Raw genomic sequence first — 19,218 nt, 5'->3', positions numbered from 1 at the left:
CTATTCCTCTTCCTCGACCACCTGCTTCTGAGCAATGTAAAAGCGGTCGCCACCCTTTTCATCCCTCTCATGCTCTAGCGCAACCTTACTTAGATGTGTAAGGATATTCTCCATCATCGTATCCTGCGCCGATCTCTTCTTTCGGCCTAGGTCGTTGAGACTCTGCATACGAGTCATCATCTGGTAGATGATAGCAATGACAATGACGCATGCAATTGAGTATATCCAGACAACAACGATAGTTAAGATATCCACAGAGCCATTCTCAGACAGCTTAGAAGAGAGCGACATTGGGCTGGAGGGTTCACCCTGACCGCCCGAGAACCAGCCGTAACCAGCGAAGAGAGACGCAAGGATATCGACTCCGAAAATTGCGCTGACTAGTTGCCACGAAGGATATGTCTCGAAGCCACGTGTGACGAAGATAAGCCAGTTCTCCGTAAGCGATACCTGGAGGAAGATGATCTCTTGTACGCCGCCGTATTCCTGGATAACGCCACCGGGGAGCCAGAGCGTGCCGCGGAGGATCCAGGTACCGAGAGCAAGTAGAGCGCCGAGGACAACACTTATTATCCAGATCTTAGGTAGTTGCCATTCCACGGGTCGCTTTTCGTAGTGCGCAGTATCGTAAGCAACAGCAATCGTAGCTAAATCAGCGAATAAAGCCAAGAAGACAATCAGGTCCGCACGAATAGTCTCATTGATGATAATCATAGTGGTAACCAAATAGATCTCAAGATGCAAGCAGAGGGCAATACGGTATTGGATGTAAGCCTTCATGCGCTGGAAAATTTGTCGGGAGATCTTGATAGCTGATACGATGGTGCTGAGACCTGGCGCAAGGAATACGATGTCAGCAGCGGCCTGGGCAGCCTCGGTAGCGCCTTCGACGGCGATACCACAATCCGATTTCTTTAATGACGGGGCGTCGTTGACACCATCACCAGTCATAGCCGTCAAGTGACCTCGTTGCTGAAGCATTTCAACTACCTGGTATTTGTGTTCAGGGAATACCTCAGCAAAGCCATCAGCCCTCTCGCAAAGGTCGTGGATCGCAGTACCAGCCATACCACTGTGTAGTAGCTTGTCAGAGTTGTAGACTTTCGTGCCTAGAGCAAGCATGCGGCAAGTCTCCTTAGCAATAGCAATGGCGTCACCAGTAAGCATCTTAACGGAGAGACCAAGAGCCTGAGCCTCGGCGATAGTTTGGGCAGTATCGGAACGGGGAGGGTCGAAAAGAGAGATCATGCCGAGCATTTCCCATGGGCCATCTTCCTCCTGGACAGCAACGGCAAGAGAACGGAAGCCACGGCGAGCAAATTCAGTAGCCTTTTCCTTAAAAAGGGCAGTTTGCGCTTCGCTGCAGCTCGTCAATGCTAAAACGCTCTTAGGCGCACCTTTGGCGCATGTATACCGAACACCTGTTGCGTGTCAAGGGTTAGAGGAAATTCAAAATATGAAAGATGGGATGGATTTAAAAAGAAACTAACCTTTGTGAGTGCATATAGCAGTAATTCGCTTAGAGACAGGGTCAAAGGGGGTAAACTTCTCAGTCTTCCAGCCCTCACTAATCATCTCCTTCGCCTTAGGGTAACGGTTGAGAGTAAGGATAGTGATTTTGTCGATAGGGTCGAGGGCTTTAATGTTGTGAGACGATGCCAAAGCGGCGACAGCCATCATCCAGTTGATGTCAACACCTTCCATAACAAAAGGTTCTCGGACGGAAAGCTGATTGGCCGTTAGAGTACCAGTCTTATCAGAGCAGAGAATGTCGACACCAGCGAGCGACTCAATAGCTGTCAGCTTTTGTACGATAGCCTTTTCCTTAGCAAGATATGCGGCACCAACAGCTAAGGTAGTGGTGGTAACGACGGGTAAACCAACGGGGACACCGATGATTAGTAGAATTAGCGCGTAGGTCAACAGGTTGTTTGAGCTTTCCTCTGGGGAGACGATATGGAGGTTGCGATAGAATCCACCAATCCAGGCAGTGAGAATCCAGAAGACGACCAAAACGAGCAGAGTAGTACCGATAGAGTCCATGATAGCCTTGAAGTGACCAGAGTCCTTAGCTCCTTGAACAAGACTAGCAGTCTTTCCCACGAACGAAGCTTGTGCGCCAGAGGTGACCACGGCGTACGCCTTGCCACGCTTGCAACCAGTAGTGTAGTAAACAGTGTCGGTCATGTACTTTTCAACAGCAAGAGATTCTCCGGTCATAGCACTCTGGTCGACAGCAACAATCGCGTGACCCACATGGGGAGTTCCCTCCTCATCAGCTTCTTCTTCAAATTTCTCCCGACGCGGCGATGTGACATCTTGAGCTGAAAGCTCCGCTTGGTACTGAGCCTGTCCGTTGGGATTGTCGTATTCGCAGATAAGACGAGCGTCACCCGCAACGACACAGCCTTCTTCAACGATAATCTAATACAATTAGCTTCTATGTTGAACTCATGAGAGGATCGTGAAAAAAGAACTTACGACGTCACCTGGTACTAGCTCCCTGGCCTTGATCTCCTTCTCCTGGCCGTCACGGACGACATGTGCCTTCATAGCAATATCTCCTTTCAGACTAGCGACAACGTCGGCAGCCTGCTTTTCTTGGTACCAACCAACGATAGCGTTCAGTAGCAGAATACCAATAATGATACCGCCATCGAGCCAGTCCTCCATAGCCAGAGCAATGATAACGGCAACTTCCATCACTATCGGATTTGTCAGTTGATGAACATGTATGGGCAGTTAGCAACGCAGCACGAACCATATAGGACAGGACCACGAAAGAAACCGATGAACTTGATCAACATGTTCTCCTTCTCGGCTGACAACTCATTCCACCCAGAATATTTCCGTCTCCGTTCGACTTCCATCGACGAGAGACCCTCTCTGATGTCTGTGTTCAACCAGTCACCCGGCGTCTCAAAGTCACTCAGAGACGCACGAGCATAGCCGCTCTTGCCACCCCTCCAAAATGCCCACCATGGCCTCTTCTGGTCTTGTTCGGAGAAATCTTCCTCCCCCGTTTCCGCACGTGGATCTCTGTACGTGTCGACATAACGAACCAAACTGATAAATAAGTTAGTCGATAACTAGCAAATACATTTCAACTGCAGAGTTACTCACGCTCTGTACTCGTCCAAGTACGGGTTGTCGCCGTGGTTGTTATTGTCGATCGTGTTATTCCTTTGAGCTTCAGTTAAGAAGCTACCCGCCTCTAGGTCTTGTTCGGTTGACGACCCATCGAGTGTAGAGTCGATAAGGCTAGAGGGAGCTACCTCCTTCTGGTGGCTGAACACCTTAATCTTCTTGAAATTGGGTGCCATTATGACCCTTTGTACAGCCCAGCTGTATTGAAGAGAATAAATAAAAAGAAGGGGGAAGGAAAAAGAGATATGCGGAAGGCGAGGGAGGGAAGAGAGGATGGAAGTGGCGAGAGTGACAGACCAATTCAAAAGTCCATTCCGAAGAGTTGAGGATGAGTCTCTACTTATACAACTCCCCAACGGGCGGAAAGGAAAACGGCACCGGCGACCATAGCGAAACTCTTGGCTACATAGTAGTTAACTCTGAAGCAGCCCCGGGAGACACCATTTTGCAAGGAAGATGATCCACAAACAAGCTATGGAAATAGCAGAGTTGCCTTATTTAGCCCGAGGCGGCAATCTGAAGCTTGTCATGAAAGTAGCTACTAAGATTTCCATCCACAACGAAGCTTTGATATCAGATGAATTGGCCTATCATAAGCCGAGTAAGTGTTGTATTAGCGGTAGGGGTCTCTCTGACAAAAAGGCCCGTGATATAATGTCGATCCGTTTCGAGTCGACGTTTACGGCTACCTCGATATAATTCGACGGTAACATTTAGCCAAGATACGGCCAAATACCGCGGCTACGAAAATGCCTCACCGGGTGCGGTTCGTTAGTGATCGATCTCATACGCGAGTCTGGGGGTTATCGTAGAGACGTACGCACGGTAGTCCCTTGCCACAGTTTCAGCACTGACCAGAGATGAAACCGCCGCTCGATGGACTTGGAAGTGCAGCACGTGATGAATTATACCAACCATATATTGATCTATTATCCTAGCGTTGAGCAAACAAACAATAATGTGTTTGAAACAGAAACAGATCAGTTGCCAAGATGTCGGGGTATCTTCTCAAGGAGCTCCCGTCTCGGTTCTCCAGAAGATACCGGTGCCAAGAAGAGTCCTATCAGAGATCATCGCTTCTGGAAATAGCTAAGACATGACAGAAACAATATGAAGAGATATAGTTTAGGTAGTTTCTATTAATAACTTGCGCTTAGCATTTATTGTAAGTCAGTTTCGTCGTCGTAACTCTTTGTACATAATATGTCTAGGTATGTTGATTGATGAGGCGAAGAGGTCGATATCCATCAAATCTTAAGTTATCAAAATATCAACTACATAGTAGGCGAGATATGATGAAGCCTCGAAGCTTAAAGTTAGTGTTAAGACTCTCTCGGAGATGAATCTTAACGTCATCTCTAGTTATGGGCCTTCTCAACAACAAGCAACAAGGGATTGGCTATAATAACGGGGATGATCTAGTCAATCGCACCTATGTAGTATTATGCAGATCTTATCGAAATCCTTGAAACCCCACGGGAAAAGAAGCCTCACATCGTTTAGCTCGCCTAGGGTTGCGATAAGATGTCTAATTGACAAGAGATTGCTGTGGCACCCTCATTCAAGCCTGGTTACTCGAGACTGGGGTTCCAATACATAGGATTGCTACAGTGTGCGCAATCGATAGTATACCATATCATATCATATCAACCTAACCTTATGGCGATAGTAATTCGTACCCGGAGCAAAATGTCCACTTCGTAACTTCGTAGATTGGCAAATTATTATACTGAACCGATGAAACTTGAAACCATCAAATGGCTAGTTAGTTAGTTATTTGTTCTGTAGCAAGTATTACTACCCGCTAGCGTACGGATAGTGTGCCATATGTAAGAGAGTTGAAAGGCACAGATGAAAGTTACACCAGTTATATTGAAGTCGAGGTCGTAGGGGTTCTCTTGGCCAAAACTCTTGGCTTTAGTGGTGCGGCGACCACGGTGTTGACCAATTGGAACAAACTTAATGAGCCAGCCGGTGCCAAGAACGTCGACAGCCTCAGCGACAAAAGCTTGGTTCGTCTGTCTACTAGTCGACTTCAGAAATGTGTGAATTAGGGATGAAATTCTTCGAATTGACTTGCGGGGGGTTTGGAGAGGGCGTGTGGACTTTGCGCATTCATCCAATAATAACAGATTATTTACCCTGTCTGCCTGTACCCCTACATATGTACCTATGTACCTAATGTAGCAATCCAATTTCAACTGCCGGAGAATGATTACGCAGTACGCAATATTACACTCCGTATTGGTAAAAGGGGAAGGGTTTTGCTAAGGACAGCGATTGAAATGAACCACAAGTACGGATGGGATGTCCCTTTGAAAAGTTTTTACCATATGGAACCCCTGTCAAGATTGTCGCCAGCTGTTTGATACTTGGTCGGCAACTGTCGGGTGATTTAAAGATGTATACATTACTATCCCGTAGGTTTACTATAGGTAGGTTTTACAGCCAAATATAATTTTAAAATAAAAAAGCTATCGAAAAAAATTCTTTCATATAATGTAACTACGTTTTTAAAAAGTCATAGAATTTACTTTAACAAAACTATATCCTATTGAAATAATACCTGTTAAAGTAAAATAAGATATACATGTTAAATAAGTAAGTAATTGTTGCCAAGCTTGGTCGAAGCTTTACCGGGGGGGGGGGGAGAGTGCCCATCTTCCTATGGTAAAAACTTTTGAAAGGGACCTCCGTACGAAGTACGGATTCGTATTAATGTACCTAACTGACTTAGGTACCTAAAAGCTCCATGGCTTTTTATGTAAGCACAATAACGCTAGATAGGTACTTTAGTACTCCCATAAGAGCCCAAGGTAAAATAGTTGTTCCAAGTTCCGCAATTAATGATAAGATAAGGAATTATTTTTCTAAGCCCACTTAGACTATCTATCTACTCTATTGAAGACTCTATTGAAGTGGATAGGCTATCATTGCAAATATCAACCATTCCAACTTCAATTTTTTTTATTTGCTACCGTGAATCCAACATCATGAAGCGCAAGTTAGACGAGAATGATGCGCCGGTCTCAACCGCCAATGCTGAAACCCCGAGCGCCGGCATAACCGCCACATTCGCAGATTTCGGCCTCGACAGCAGACTCCTTCAAGCCACAGCCCGCCAAAACTGGCATACACCAACCTTGGTTCAAAGCAAGGCCATACCGCTGGCTATCGATGGTTGTGATGTGCTGGCAAAGGCTAAGACAGGTTCGGGGAAGACTGCCGCTTATACCCTACCCATTCTCCAAGCAATCCTCAAGCGCAAACAGGTATGAACATAGCATGACCTACTTCAGATCAGATCAGATCAGATCAGACATGACAGGGTAGGACTAATTCCAGGCCAGACCTCACCAGATTCCTATACGGCCGCTCTTATCCTAGTCCCAACAAACGAACTAGTAACACAAGTCGCCAAAGTACTCGAATCTCTCACTTCGTATTGCTCTAGAGAGATCAAGGTCTCCAAGCTCTCCGATAAACTTTCCGATGCTGCCCAGCGCGCCGTCCTCTCAGATTCGGCTGATATAGTGGTTGCGACACCCGCAAGAACATGGCACAATATCAAAAATTCCGCTCTGTCTGTGGAGAAACTTACACACTTAGTCTTAGACGAGGCAGACCTTGTATTATCATACGGTTACGATGAAGACCTACAAAATGTCGCCGCTTCGCTACCAAAGGGTTTGCAGACAACTCTGATGAGTGCGACGCTCACGCCAGAAGTTGACACCCTAAAGGGACTTTTCTGTCGAAACCCGACAGTTCTGGATCTAGTTGAGCCTGATGAAGATGGAGGTGGTGTTTCGCAATTTGTTGTCAAGTATGACTGCGCATCTCTTGTTTTGAATAGTAATGCTAACGGATGTATAGGTGCGGTGAGGACGAAAAATTCCTCCTTATTTATTGCATGGTAAAGCTAGAATTAGTTAAAGGCAAGGCAATTATATTTGTCAGCGATGTTGACCGATGCTATCGACTCAAATTGTTCTTTGAGCAATTCGGAATACGGAGTTGTCTCTTGAACTCTGAGTTACCAGTCAATTGTCGAATCCATGCTGTCGAGGAGTTTAACAGGGGAGTTTACAACATTATTATTGCCTCGGACGAAAACGAGGTGGTAGGCGAGGAAAAGGACCAACTTGAATCGACCAGTGAGGAGGCTTCTAGTAATGTTCGTGGAGATGTCACCAGTGAGATGCCGGAAAACAGTGAACAAATTAAGGCCATTGTTCCTACTTCTAAGAAACGCAAATCTTCACGACGCGATAAAAATTACGGAATATCTCGAGGAATCGATTTCAAGAATGTTGCTGTCGTCATAAATTTCGATCTGCCACTATCATCTCGCTCTTATCTACACAGGATAGGGCGGACTGCGCGCGCGGGGCAAACGGGCATGGCATTATCCTTTGTTGTCCCCAAAGATAAATTTCGAAAGCACATGCCTACCAGCATTGAGACAGCAGAAAATGACGAGAAGGTGTTATCTAGGATTGTCAAGCAGCAGGCTAAGAAAGGTCAGGAAGTCAAACCTTATAATTTTGACATGAAGGCCGTAGAGGCATTCCGCTACCGAATGAATGATGCTCTAAGAGCCGTCACAAAAGTAGCTATTAGGGAAGCGCGGCTACGAGAGCTCAAGCAAGAGTTACTCAAGAGCGAAAGTTTGAAGCGCCACTTCGAGGAGAATCCTTTGGAAGTACGTCATCTTCGTCATGACGTTGAACTTCGTACAACAAGAAGCCAGCCCCATCTCAAACATGTCCCTGACTACCTATTGCCAAAGGATGGGAAGAAGGCAATCACCCCTAACGAGGTTGGATTTGTACCATTCAAGAAGGTGCTTGATGGGAAGGGAAGGAAAAGCCGAGTTTCAAAAGGTAGGGGTAGGCGGATAACTGGTCGTAAGAGTGATCCTTTGAGATCATTTAAGGCAAGATCCAAGACCAAGTAGGTACTTATGTACCTAGGTAATCAGGCTGTTTTGTTCCTTCTTAGCTAGAAGTAGTCTCATACTCATAGATACCCACAACCCTCATAATCTAGCAATAGCGACTAATCGTGCCTCCCCTGTGAACATCCTTCCCAGCTCGTGACTTCACATACCTGCTCGTCTGACAAGTTGTCATATCCAATATTACAAACCACCCGATAGCCTCCAGCTCAAGCTAGGTAACCACGAGTTAATGCGACCCATGCTCCCTAAACGCGCATTCAAGTTTAACTACCTTTGAGGTAGGTACATTACATAAAGTATGTAGAGCAGTGCCTTCTGATATATAAGGTGGCTACTTCGGCCCACCATCCAACCTAACACTACCATATTTTCAGATATTTTCAGCCCACTATTTAACTTAACACTTCTATATCTCAGCCCAGTACAAATATCAGTTATGAACAACAATATTGCAAACATCCGAGAAGGACAAGCTAGCATCAGTCGTCGTATGCTGGTACTAGAAAATGCCAACACACGTATGAAAAACAAGGAACGATTTGGGCTTAACCGGAGATCAATTCTTGGTTCGAATCTCTCTGTGGTAAACTAAAATGGTCCGACTCAGGTTTTTCCTTGGGCACTACCGAGCGTCGAGGGTAGTTATATCTCTGTTATAAGAAGGCGTGTGCGGTATATTTTCCCCTGATCAAAGTCGGCTACTTGGCGCCGGCGCTAATCAGGTAGAGTAATGCTATAGGCATGTAGGGGCTGGGGATAGAAAGCTGAGGGTCTCTCATGTTAGGCGACATTCTAGCTTTGTTTTTTTCGAAGGAGGTACTCTAGACGTCTAAAAGCAGTATGCATGCGCTCGTTGTAGCTACATAGCTTATAGCCATTAATGGAAGTAAGCGTTGTCTTCATCATCTTCATTAGCTACCGGAGAGTTAATCCACAGCCCCCCCCCCCCCCCCCCCCCCCCCCCCCCCGACGTGTTCTCACGATCCAACGTTTATTCATAACAAACATAATACAGATATATCAAAAGCTTTAGAAGTGCCTATACTAGTCGTAGAATTGCCGTTCTCGATCAATATATCTACCCAGTCGAGTTGAACAATGCCACCGCACCAGAGAGCGACCTACGATAGGTCAATGCAGAAGCTTACCATCGTCGCAGAGTTGCAAAACAGGATACCTATTCGTTTTGATCATCATCAGCGATCAAGCATACTTCCCGAGGCCAAAAAAAGTGACAAGGCTGCTGCTAATGCCCCTTCCGTTACGAATGTTCTTATCGCTACTCCAGCTATCACAAATCCAGTCGTCGTTACTCCAGCTATCGCCGGTCCAGTCGTCACAGATCCGGTCATCGCAGACCAAGTCGCTGATGCAGCACCTATTACGTCGAAACGTAAAAGTGGTGACGTGTCGACAGGAGCCGAGGTAGATGAGAAAGGTTCCTATTTACACAAATGGGAATATGTATTATTCTCTAGGACCAACCAGAACGATCCCGAGAAGCTGCCTGGATCATTCGTAAATCGTGAACAAGCCAATGCTAAACTAGATGAAATAACACACCATGATAACATCGAAGGTGGTATGGCCGCCGTAACCCGGAGACTCGTCTATGTGTATAGCCCGTCTAAGTTACTCAAAGTTGAGCTCACGCGAACCAACGGCGAAGAGTGCGTTCTGTGGGTGGAGAGGCGCCTTGTGGATCTGCAGCACGACCTCACCAAGAAGGAGCGCGCACTCAAAAAGTGGTCTGCTAATAGGCCCAAACTACCTCTCTATATCGTGGAGTGCGAATTCTTCACGCGAGGGACCATAGAAACACCACAACAGGTATCCGAAGAGAGTGATGGCTCCATTCCCGTCATGCCTCACGAGCAAGTAGGCATTCTTAATGATGAAATCGAACGATATCGCCTACCACTAGCCATATTCACGGAGAGAGGGCTGGCCAACGAGCACGCCGGCGCCATGTTCTTAGAACATTCAAGGGTCAAGGAGGAGATTCGATGGCCGGTAGATGATGATTGGTGGGCGGAACATGCGGTGGTAATTCACAGGGAAGCAGAGAAGGTAGCGAGAACCCCCGAGGCACTGTATGTTGCGGAGATGTACACACACGATATGAACACAAGGCTGGGGTTTGACATGATCAGGGTGGGGGTTGATGTGGTGGATGATGTGAACGGGCCGCTGAATATCTGATCGGGGTATATGTGTTGCGGTTGCGAGGATAGGGTCAGGGCCGGAGCTAGGGCTTAGGGAGACCTGGGATCCGGCGACGATATGCGTTGATTCCAAGTTGAATTCTTCTCGGGATCAAGAATGGGTTAATATAAATTCACGGTTTTACAGAAAATAGGGTCTGAAATTCATGAATATTGAAATAATTAAATACATCGAAAAAGGATTTCGGGATATTGCATACTTGCAGACTGCCTACCGATTTGTCCGGATGCAATGCAGTCAGAAGCCAGCAGCTATGTTGTCCAGCTAGAGAATATTAGTGAAGCCGGAGGTCCGGCGCGGGGCAGAGCGACAGCTTCCGGGAAATTTTGCCTAATATGGTAGTATGTGCCGAAGGTGGGGCCGACTGAAGTCACCAGATAGGCCGGGCTGCAAATAATATCCTAGAAGACATATCTGCCTGGTCTCTTAAAATTAAATCCAAACTTGAGTAAACTTAACCTGCATTTCAGCTTTGAAGATTGGTCAAACTTGATATGCTTCGAGTCAGCAACGCATCTTTTAGTAAAGTCAATATATTTAATCGAGCCCTACTACGAGGGTAGTTAATGCATCGTATGGCTAGCTCTTCCTATTATACAATACTACACAATACAATGTTGATACGTTTCACCCATAGACATACCGTTATTATCGATGCTGCTCCTGATGCATAGCCTTCTCGGAACTCTCGTCAGTTTTAAAATCGCAATCATTATTGCATCGTTTTGAGAAAGCCGTCTAAATCAAAGCTTTCCTCGTACTGACGGTTATCCCAGAGTTCTCCTAGGTCATCCGCCCATGCTTTCTTGCCTGGTGCTCTCACGTCTCCTGTTTCAACATCCACCATATCCTCTTCTCGTCCTTCGATAGTGCCCTGAGGCTTATCTGATATCAGGCTCGGTCCTGAATCACCTAGGCTGAAGAGGTCTAAGATTTGGTCCGTATCCATAGTTCCCTTGAGAGCAAATTAGTACCTTTTCAACGTAGTAAATGAGTAATTTTACTTACTAAGCCGGCATTCTGTTGATTCACTACGGTAGATGCCACATCTATCTTGAATGCTTGAAGGCTATATTCCAGCAATTAGTAGGTGTTAAACTAAGCGCAGATATGTGTGTACTTACCTCAGAATCTTCTCTTCCAGTGTGCCTCTTGTAATCAACCGGTAAACGTTGACAACTTTCTTCTGCCCGATTCGGTGAGCACGGTCCATGGCTTGGAGATCTCGTTGAGGATTCCAGTCATGCTCGACAAAGATGACAGTATCTGCTCCTGTAAGGTTGAGACCTAAGCCACCAACGCTGGTGGTGAGTAGTAAACAGTCGTAGGAGGGGTCCTTGTTGAATTTATTAACGATGTCCTGCCGCTTATTCGCCTCGACAGAACCGTCGAGTCGTAGATATGAAACAGAAGGAAGCATGCGCTTCAATACTGTATTCTGGACCATGTCAAGCATTTCTTTCATCTGACAGAAAATCAACGCGCGATGCGGCTTTATTGGCTGGTAGAGAGGGTCGTTCGAATCGGTACCTTCAATTCCAATACCGCAATCAACCAACAGGTCTTTGAGAGCGGTCAGCTTGGGAGCATGTACCGGGTCTTCTACGCTAGTTCCTTGTTTCGCAAGGAAGCGTTGGGTGTCGTCATAGAGTTTGTTGCTCGGCGTCATAACAAGTGCCGGAGAGTTGCATAGCTTTCGCATGTACTGCAAAGCTTGGAAGATGTGCTGCTTGGCTTCCTTGTCATCACGGCCAGCTTCCTCCGTGAGCTTCTTACTCTGTTTCTTGGTGAAGTCATCGAATAGTTTCCTTTGCAGGTCGCTAAGATCGCAGTAGTAGTTTTGGAGAATCTTGGGAGGAAGATCGTCGAGAACTTCCTCTTTCAAACGACGAAGTAAGAATGGTAGGACTTGTTTGTGTAGAGCTTCGATCGCTAGAGCTCCAGCTTCTTGTTCCTTGGAAGAAGCTTTACTGAAGCGACTAGCGGCTATGGGCTTAGCGAATCGATCTAAGAACACCTTTTCGGCTCCAAGGAATCCCGGCATTAAAAAGTCGAAGAGCGACCAGAGCTCTAGGACATTGTTCTGAATCGGTGTGCCGGTCAGGATTAATCGATGATTACTAGCGAGTCTCTTTACGGCAAGGGTGATCTTTGCTTTGGGATTTTTAATCAAGTGGCCTTCATCAAGTACAATGTAATTCCAACTCTGCTTCTCGAGATAGTCAGTATCATTACGACAAACTTCATATGAAGTAATGACGATGTCGGTCGAGGTGAACTGAGCTGCCTTGGCCCTTCTTTCGGTAGGAGGTCCAACGAAAGCGGTGACATTCAGGAAAGGCGCGAACGTCTTTACCTCCTGTTGCCAATGTCCTGAGAGTGTTGGCGGACAGACAATGAGGGACGGGAGCTTTCGCACGTCTGGAGCACTGGTCTTTTTAAACTCTTCTGCTCTGTTGTAATGATCACTTGCGACGATACAAAGCGTCTGAAGCGTCTTTCCAAGCCCCATATCATCACAGAGGATACCATGGAGGTGGTACCTATTTAGGAAATGAAGCCAATTGACACCCTCTTGTTGATACGAACGCAACTCAGCATTGATTGCTACTGGTATTTTGAACGGCTCAACTTTCTTGGGGTCAAGGAGCTGTGCGATAAACGTTCTCTCGCGGTCTCTACCCTTTAGTAGCTCTTCAGAGAGGCCAGGTGGATCAGGGATGCCAGCTTCGAGGGGTACTAGTTTCACCAACGTAGCAAAGGATGTGGTCGCGATTAGGCGGATATCGTTGTCCGAGTCGCTCATACGACCTAATACAGGCACGATGAGGAAGATGACGTAAGGGAGGATACCGTCACCCATGACGGCAATCAGGTGATAAATAGCTTCTATCGCGCCTTGACGGAACTGTAGGTCTATGGGGTTGTTAATAGAAGGCAGCACTTTCTCTACGAGGGCAGTCATGCCCTCTACAGTGATGACACTGCAGATAGTGGCCAAGCATTTCGCAGCCATGTATCGAAATATGGATAATTCTGAATGGAGTGATTTGATGACAAGTGGTACTTGCTGCATTATGAATGGGTGAAGGGCCTTGTTTAACGTCGGAGTCATAGTCCTAATAACCGACATAGCATCTACGATTTCCTGTCCGAACAGATCCTCAGGATCCTTAGCTTCAGCAGGCAGTTCGCCTGAAAATGCTTTTATCAAAGGTTCTTCCATAAAACCCCTCAAGCTCGGGACTGTAGTAAACAGATCTGCGCCGAACGTACGGGAGAGAATCTCGAGAGCTTCTTTCGCTCCCCGTCGGGTGATGCGAGCGCCTTTAGCTTCCCGGGCAAACTTAGCAGCGTCTGGCCCATGGTCAACTCTGTCTTCCTCTTTTTGCATTGATAGGATGATATTTGTCTTCGTTGCGTGAACTGGGAACTCGGGCGTTTCGGCAACCTCAACACAGGAGAATTTGACCAGATTGGAAACGACCTTATCGGCAGGGCCCCGCCGGCCTTTCTCGGTGAATAATTGGACTAGCCGGCCAATAGTGTCAGCAGAGCGAGTTTGGAGTTGCTGGTTTTCCTCCAGCTTGATGCTATCCATGATAGCCTTGATTAGAGGGCTTGGTTTCTTGGGGAGCACTTTCATTGCTATGAGAGCGCAGGCCGCTGCGGCTCTGATACGAACGTCTCGCGTGTCTTTGATAGACTTGGCGTCCTCGATCGCTTCTACCGCAGCTGCGCGAAGTTCGTTGAGTTGCTGATTAGCAATCAAGCGTTGCGCTGGTACCATAACTCTCTTTAATCTATCAAAGTCTTCGTTGATGCACTTCTCAGCCGTAGTAAGAGAAAAAGCTCCCGGGCCTGCTTCTGCCTCGCCTTGCACAACAACAGGAAGAGCTGGAAGTTTGTGTTGAGGCACTTTACCATGGTCTCTAAAGAGACTCATGAGCTGTTGGCATTGTGAACGTACTCGTTGAACATAACTCACTAGATCGCGATATTGGGAAGGTCGTTCTAAATCTATGATCTTTTGCAATTCGCCCATATATCTCGACGTCTCGGCTTGAGATGAAACGCAGTTTCGAGCGTATTCATCGATCACTATACACGCCGCAAGTTGAGTAGATGAATATGATGATGCTAATCCCGGGACGAGCGTAGCATCGTAGGATTCTAGATGCTGCGTAGGTACAAACGACATGATCAAGCCCATTGCTGCAGCAGCAGAGACACGAGAGCGGATAAGGGTGTCGATGCCGACTAGGTCTACGTCTCCTTGCATCATGTGGCCATCGAGATCGTGTGAGTGAGCAGTTGGGGGCGGATCGTCCGCCTTGGTGGACTTCTTTCGCCTCTTCGTAGCTCGCTCTCCCTCCGGCTCGGAACCCTTACGTGCAGTTGAAGGGGCGAAACCAGGTACTGAGTATGTGCCTCCGGATGGTTTAAGGAAGAGCGCACCATTCATAGGTATAGGATGTCTCGAGACTCCAACCGGATGTAGAGTAAGTTGCATCAGAGCATCAATATGTGGGGCAAACTCGTGCGCCAGCTTATCTGAATCCTTCGCTAGACATTTAACTAGAGCAGCCCATAGGTCCATGGACATGCGGAGAGTCTCTTGGTCACGTTCCACGAGCATATTTTGGAATATCAATCGGAGGATTCTTCCATCAAGCCAACCTTGGGATTCTGTGCCGAGATTGACAAACGTCATGAGAGCTTTCAAGACGGCAAGACGAACCGAGGTTATTGTATGTCGTAAGAATGGATAAAGTCGCGGAACTAATAGCGTGAAAGATCTCTCTTCGTCTTGTTCGGCAGAATGCTTCATTGCTTCTAAGACTTCCGGGAAGCCGCAGAGAGTAGCTAATAGATCCATGATCTTACCCGTGCTAGCACTAAGGTCATCTCCTAAGCTGGATAGACTTTCCCACATAATGTAAATTAGTTCGTCGAGTGCCCCTGGTCGAAGCTTGACGAACTCCTGGGCTATGGGAATCAAGGTGGCCGCACTGACAGATCGGACATCATCGTCGCTGTCGCCGAGACCCTTCATGACAGCCTGGACTATACCATCAATCATATCGTTGTGCTGGAGTAACAAATCCTTTCTCACCGCAACAACATATCGCAAGCCTACCATACCACCATGGCAGACAGCCCAGATTGGCCTATCCAAACCAAGGTCCTGCTGCATCACCATTCGAAGCAAAATTCGATAAATGCTATAAACAGACGCCGGCGGCACGTGTTTCAGGAATGAGCCCAAAGTCTGACCAACGGTCTCTCGAATTGGTGCGACAGATGTATCGGAGGCATAATCTGTGAATCTATCCAGCATGAGCACGCAACAGAGTCGGCAAGCCATGTCATCCAACCACTTTCTGTTAAACGCATCATTCTCGACTCTCGATTTCCCTCTTAGCCGCCCAGCTCCGGCACCGTGTACCCGTAGTATTTCTCGCAGGCCCAGTGCAGCACCATGGCGTGTCTCCCACTGCGCATCGAATATGTCGATCTTGAGAAACTCACAGAGGCGTTCGTACGGCCATTCCGACCCTTGAAGCTCGTCTTCTGTCTCGATTTCTGATTTAATGGTAACAATTGGCCCTTTAAACTCGGAGACGATCTTGGTATCCTCATTGACGTCGGTTGGTCGATCAAGACTGAAATAGTCTGTCTTTCCGCCCTTCTTCGTATCGGCATCTGGCATAGGTGTATCGTCCAGCCCCTCTAATCCTGCTGTAAAGGAACGGCGTATAGATAAGTCGCCAAATCCACTTTTCCCTTGGGCGGCCTTTTGTGCATCTCTCTTCCGTTTTCTCTTAAGAACATTTAGCTGTCGAGCGCTTAAACCAGACTCTTCGGCTGGTTGATTAGACCCAACACTAGCAATAGTATCCTGACGAGTTACACCATTAGTAGGGTTGGGATCCTGCAGCGTGAAAGGGCTGGCTGATTTTTCAGCCGTAATCGGAACTTCTTCATCTTCGAATCGTCTTCCCAGCAGCCCAAGCCGGCCCGTAAGCGTCTTCTTTTGATGCGCGAGCCGCGCTTGAGGGTCAAGACTTGCAAGTCCGTAATCCACATTGCCGGTTCTCAGTAATTCACGACCATATTTGAGTATAATCGAGACATCTAACGCCTCAGGTTTGAAGTATTCATCGGAGGATAACGGCGGCTCATCGTTTTCCTCCTTTTTCACCAAGTCGGGTTCACCGCCGACCTCTTCCTTCTTCGCTATGGTAGGATCCTCATCCTCATTAGGATCATAAAAGGGAGCGTTCTCGATAATTTTACCAAGAGCCTTGGCCGCAGTAGCTCGAGTGTCCCAGTCCTTGTGACGAAGGTAAGGTACAACTCTAGATAGTAGGTTGAAGAGTTCCTCGGGGTGTTGTTTTTGCCAATCAGCTAATTGGTTGACGGCAGTATCTTTAATTAACTTCGTACTGCCTGTCTCGAGGATTCTATAAAGAGTTAGTAATTAAATATATAAGGTAATGAATAGCAAAGCTTATTAATTCGACTGTTCCAGTTGACCTTTGGCCGCATAGGCGAGTTCATTAAAGTGTCAATAACAACGCGGATGGGAATATACTCGAGCTTCAATAGCAGCTACCCCCCTCGGTGGTTGGACGTAGGTAGGACGAACAACAAACAAATGATTACTTACGTGACGAGGCGGTCAAGCCTGTAATACGTTCTATGGGTCAGCTCGTGTTTCTTAACTCACGCTGTGAGAGGGTAGATAGGACTCACCTTGACGCCATTTTCATAAATCACGCCTAGGCTACAGTGCCAATACCTGGCAGAGATTCATTTCATAATAACGATCTGCAGGCGTTGATTAGCATTGAGTATCATCTGATAAATAGTAAAATATTTAACATTAGTATAGGGGAAAGTAATTGGGTGAGATGTTGAGATGTTGGATGTAGGATGCAGGACTTTGTGTCTTGAACATGCACATGTATTGTAAGTGTAAGTCGAGTATAAATAAGGAGACTATTGTGATTTTGAACTTGCTACCTGAGCAAGGTAGCCTAGGTCCAATACAACTTCTGTTGCATCTGCTGCATCTGCTGCATCTCTTGTTTCCTACGTGACTAAGCCTCAATAAGAGAGAGAGAAAAAAGTGTTCCTTTAGGAACATCGATTCGAAGCAAACACTTGTTCTTTCTTATTGGTCCAAAAGCGCTCTCGACGTCGACAGGAGCCGTAACTAAATCAAAGTCGCGGTCCCTTCCATATGCGATAATGGCGTGTATTGGGAAAGGATAGGGAAACGATCGGGATGAATAATAATAGACTAAAGTGCAATGAGAAATCCAATAAAAAAGAAGTATGTACAATAGTGAGGTATGCAAGGTTAATTGTGTAACAGTGGTGTGTAATCAAGAAGTGAGAATGAAAGAATATATGGGTCAAAATAGGAAAGGCACATACCCTGCAGGTAGTATCGCGATGCTAACGATCAGCGATGCGGCAGCTAATAAGTTCGTTCGTTGTAGTAAGATAGGCGAACTATGAAAGAAGTAGAAGAAAAAAAAATATGACCAAGCGGCATATATTAACTATAACCGGAAAATAACGCTGAAAAAAAGGCGCGTTGCAGAAAGTATTGCAGTCGTTGAAGTTTGACAACCGAAATAATTACCTTAGAGAGGCTCTAAAGATTCTCAAGCCATAAGGCGTAATGGGTGGATGTCAGAATATCACCTTTTGATAGTTGCTAATGTAGTGGCGCGTGCACGCCTTTGATTGACTTTGGCTGCTGGCTGCTTAGGTTGGGCGGATTAGGGTGGCCGGGGTCTGTTGTGCCTGTCAGAAAAATATGGCGGGATGTGCAGCAGCAAGTCGTCGCAGATGAGGGCACCGGCTTCCTTAATATTCCTGTATGTATGGATACTTTTATACACGTTTTGATCTGCCTTGGGGGCCCCTGCTGGTCTGAGCTCCAACCATAAGATAGCCACCTTTCCTAATTGAGAAGTCACTACCAGCTGTCAGCAGCTGAGTCGACTTGAGTCAAGCCTGATAGCCTTGAATAAGCTCAAGTCCACGCGTTGAACCTTTCACTTTGAAAGACATGTATTCCTATCAACGTTATTCTGTATTACAGCATTATGATCGCTACAAGTCACCTCGTTTTGTGAAGATCCCCTTTGGGATAATTTAGCTCTAGAATGCAGCATCACACAAAATACTAATCCGTGTTTCCAGTTGCGAAACCTTCTTAGAAAAGTAGAGGACATCATGCAAAAGCTGCTAGAAAGAGAAGTCGACTAAGATCTTCGGCCATGTTCTTCTCCTGTATCATGTACTTCGTAGTTCACCTGTCCAAGTGCGTGCTTTCTCGCTTAATTCCTTAGCTCAATCAACCTATTGCACTAGTGGCTAAAGCCGTAGGGGATCCACTCTTTTAAAAAAATTATGGTGGCTTGTTGGAATGACGAGTTTCTTGGCTTCTACAAACTCCTTCGTACCTACAAATATTGACTTCCAAATACGTGTCCATTTCTACGCTTTTAGGGAAATATTTAGAAGACGTAAATATTTAGACTAAAACTGACATATACCAAAAACTAATTATTGCGGCGATGGTTCTCCGTTTCACTTGCTTCTCTATGTTCATCATCGTCAACAGGCACACGTTTCTGCTTCATCTTAGACCCTAGCTGCCCTGCAGTCGGTATTGACAGGTTCGGTAGCCTACGGTTTCTGTGCCGCAAGCTTGGCGCGATCGACCAAATTGGCCGGGGGTTGCAACGGGGCGATCAAAACACCAATGTGGAAGTCAACTTGCATATTTTGGAGCTAATAAACCGCACATCACGATATCCATCTAACTAGCCCGACCTCTAATCTGAGAGTATAAGGCG

The 19,218-nt window shown here is 46.5% G+C and overlaps 4 protein-coding genes across 4 annotated transcripts; 2 read left to right on the top strand and 2 right to left on the bottom strand.

Annotated features, from left to right (window-relative positions):
- Positions 1 to 3,323, bottom strand: GL218_01522 (Plasma membrane ATPase; the record flags this gene model as incomplete). Its single annotated transcript, XM_033577992.1, has 5 exons — positions 1 to 1,421; positions 1,491 to 2,424; positions 2,482 to 2,705; positions 2,762 to 3,066; positions 3,124 to 3,323. The coding sequence occupies 5 exons, from the start codon at positions 3,321 to 3,323 to the stop codon at positions 1 to 3; spliced, it is 3,084 nt and encodes a 1,027-aa protein (XP_033438423.1).
- A 2,817-nt stretch (positions 3,324 to 6,140) lies between these two features.
- On the top strand, positions 6,141 to 8,107 carry GL218_01521 (ATP-dependent RNA helicase dbp9; the record flags this gene model as incomplete). The annotated part of the gene is made up of 3 exons (XM_033577991.1): positions 6,141 to 6,419; positions 6,498 to 6,973; positions 7,024 to 8,107. The coding sequence occupies 3 exons, from the start codon at positions 6,141 to 6,143 to the stop codon at positions 8,105 to 8,107; spliced, it is 1,839 nt and encodes a 612-aa protein (XP_033438422.1).
- A 1,101-nt stretch (positions 8,108 to 9,208) lies between these two features.
- GL218_01520 (uncharacterized protein) lies at positions 9,209 to 10,312 on the top strand (the record flags this gene model as incomplete). The annotated part of the gene is made up of 1 exon (XM_033577990.1): positions 9,209 to 10,312. The coding sequence occupies one exon, from the start codon at positions 9,209 to 9,211 to the stop codon at positions 10,310 to 10,312; it is 1,104 nt and encodes a 367-aa protein (XP_033438421.1).
- A 736-nt stretch (positions 10,313 to 11,048) lies between these two features.
- Positions 11,049 to 17,106, bottom strand: GL218_01519 (putative helicase mot1; the record flags this gene model as incomplete). The annotated part of the gene is made up of 5 exons (XM_033577989.1): positions 11,049 to 11,291; positions 11,345 to 11,405; positions 11,461 to 16,803; positions 17,010 to 17,027; positions 17,096 to 17,106. The coding sequence occupies 5 exons, from the start codon at positions 17,104 to 17,106 to the stop codon at positions 11,049 to 11,051; spliced, it is 5,676 nt and encodes a 1,891-aa protein (XP_033439305.1).
- Between the last annotated feature and the right edge of the window lie 2,112 nt (positions 17,107 to 19,218).

This window comes from Daldinia childiae (assembly GCF_008694065.1).
Source record: "Daldinia childiae strain JS-1345 chromosome Unknown Scaffold2, whole genome shotgun sequence".
Taxonomy (NCBI): domain Eukaryota; kingdom Fungi; phylum Ascomycota; class Sordariomycetes; order Xylariales; family Hypoxylaceae; genus Daldinia; species Daldinia childiae.
This window is presented reverse-complemented; position numbering and strand designations above follow the sequence as displayed.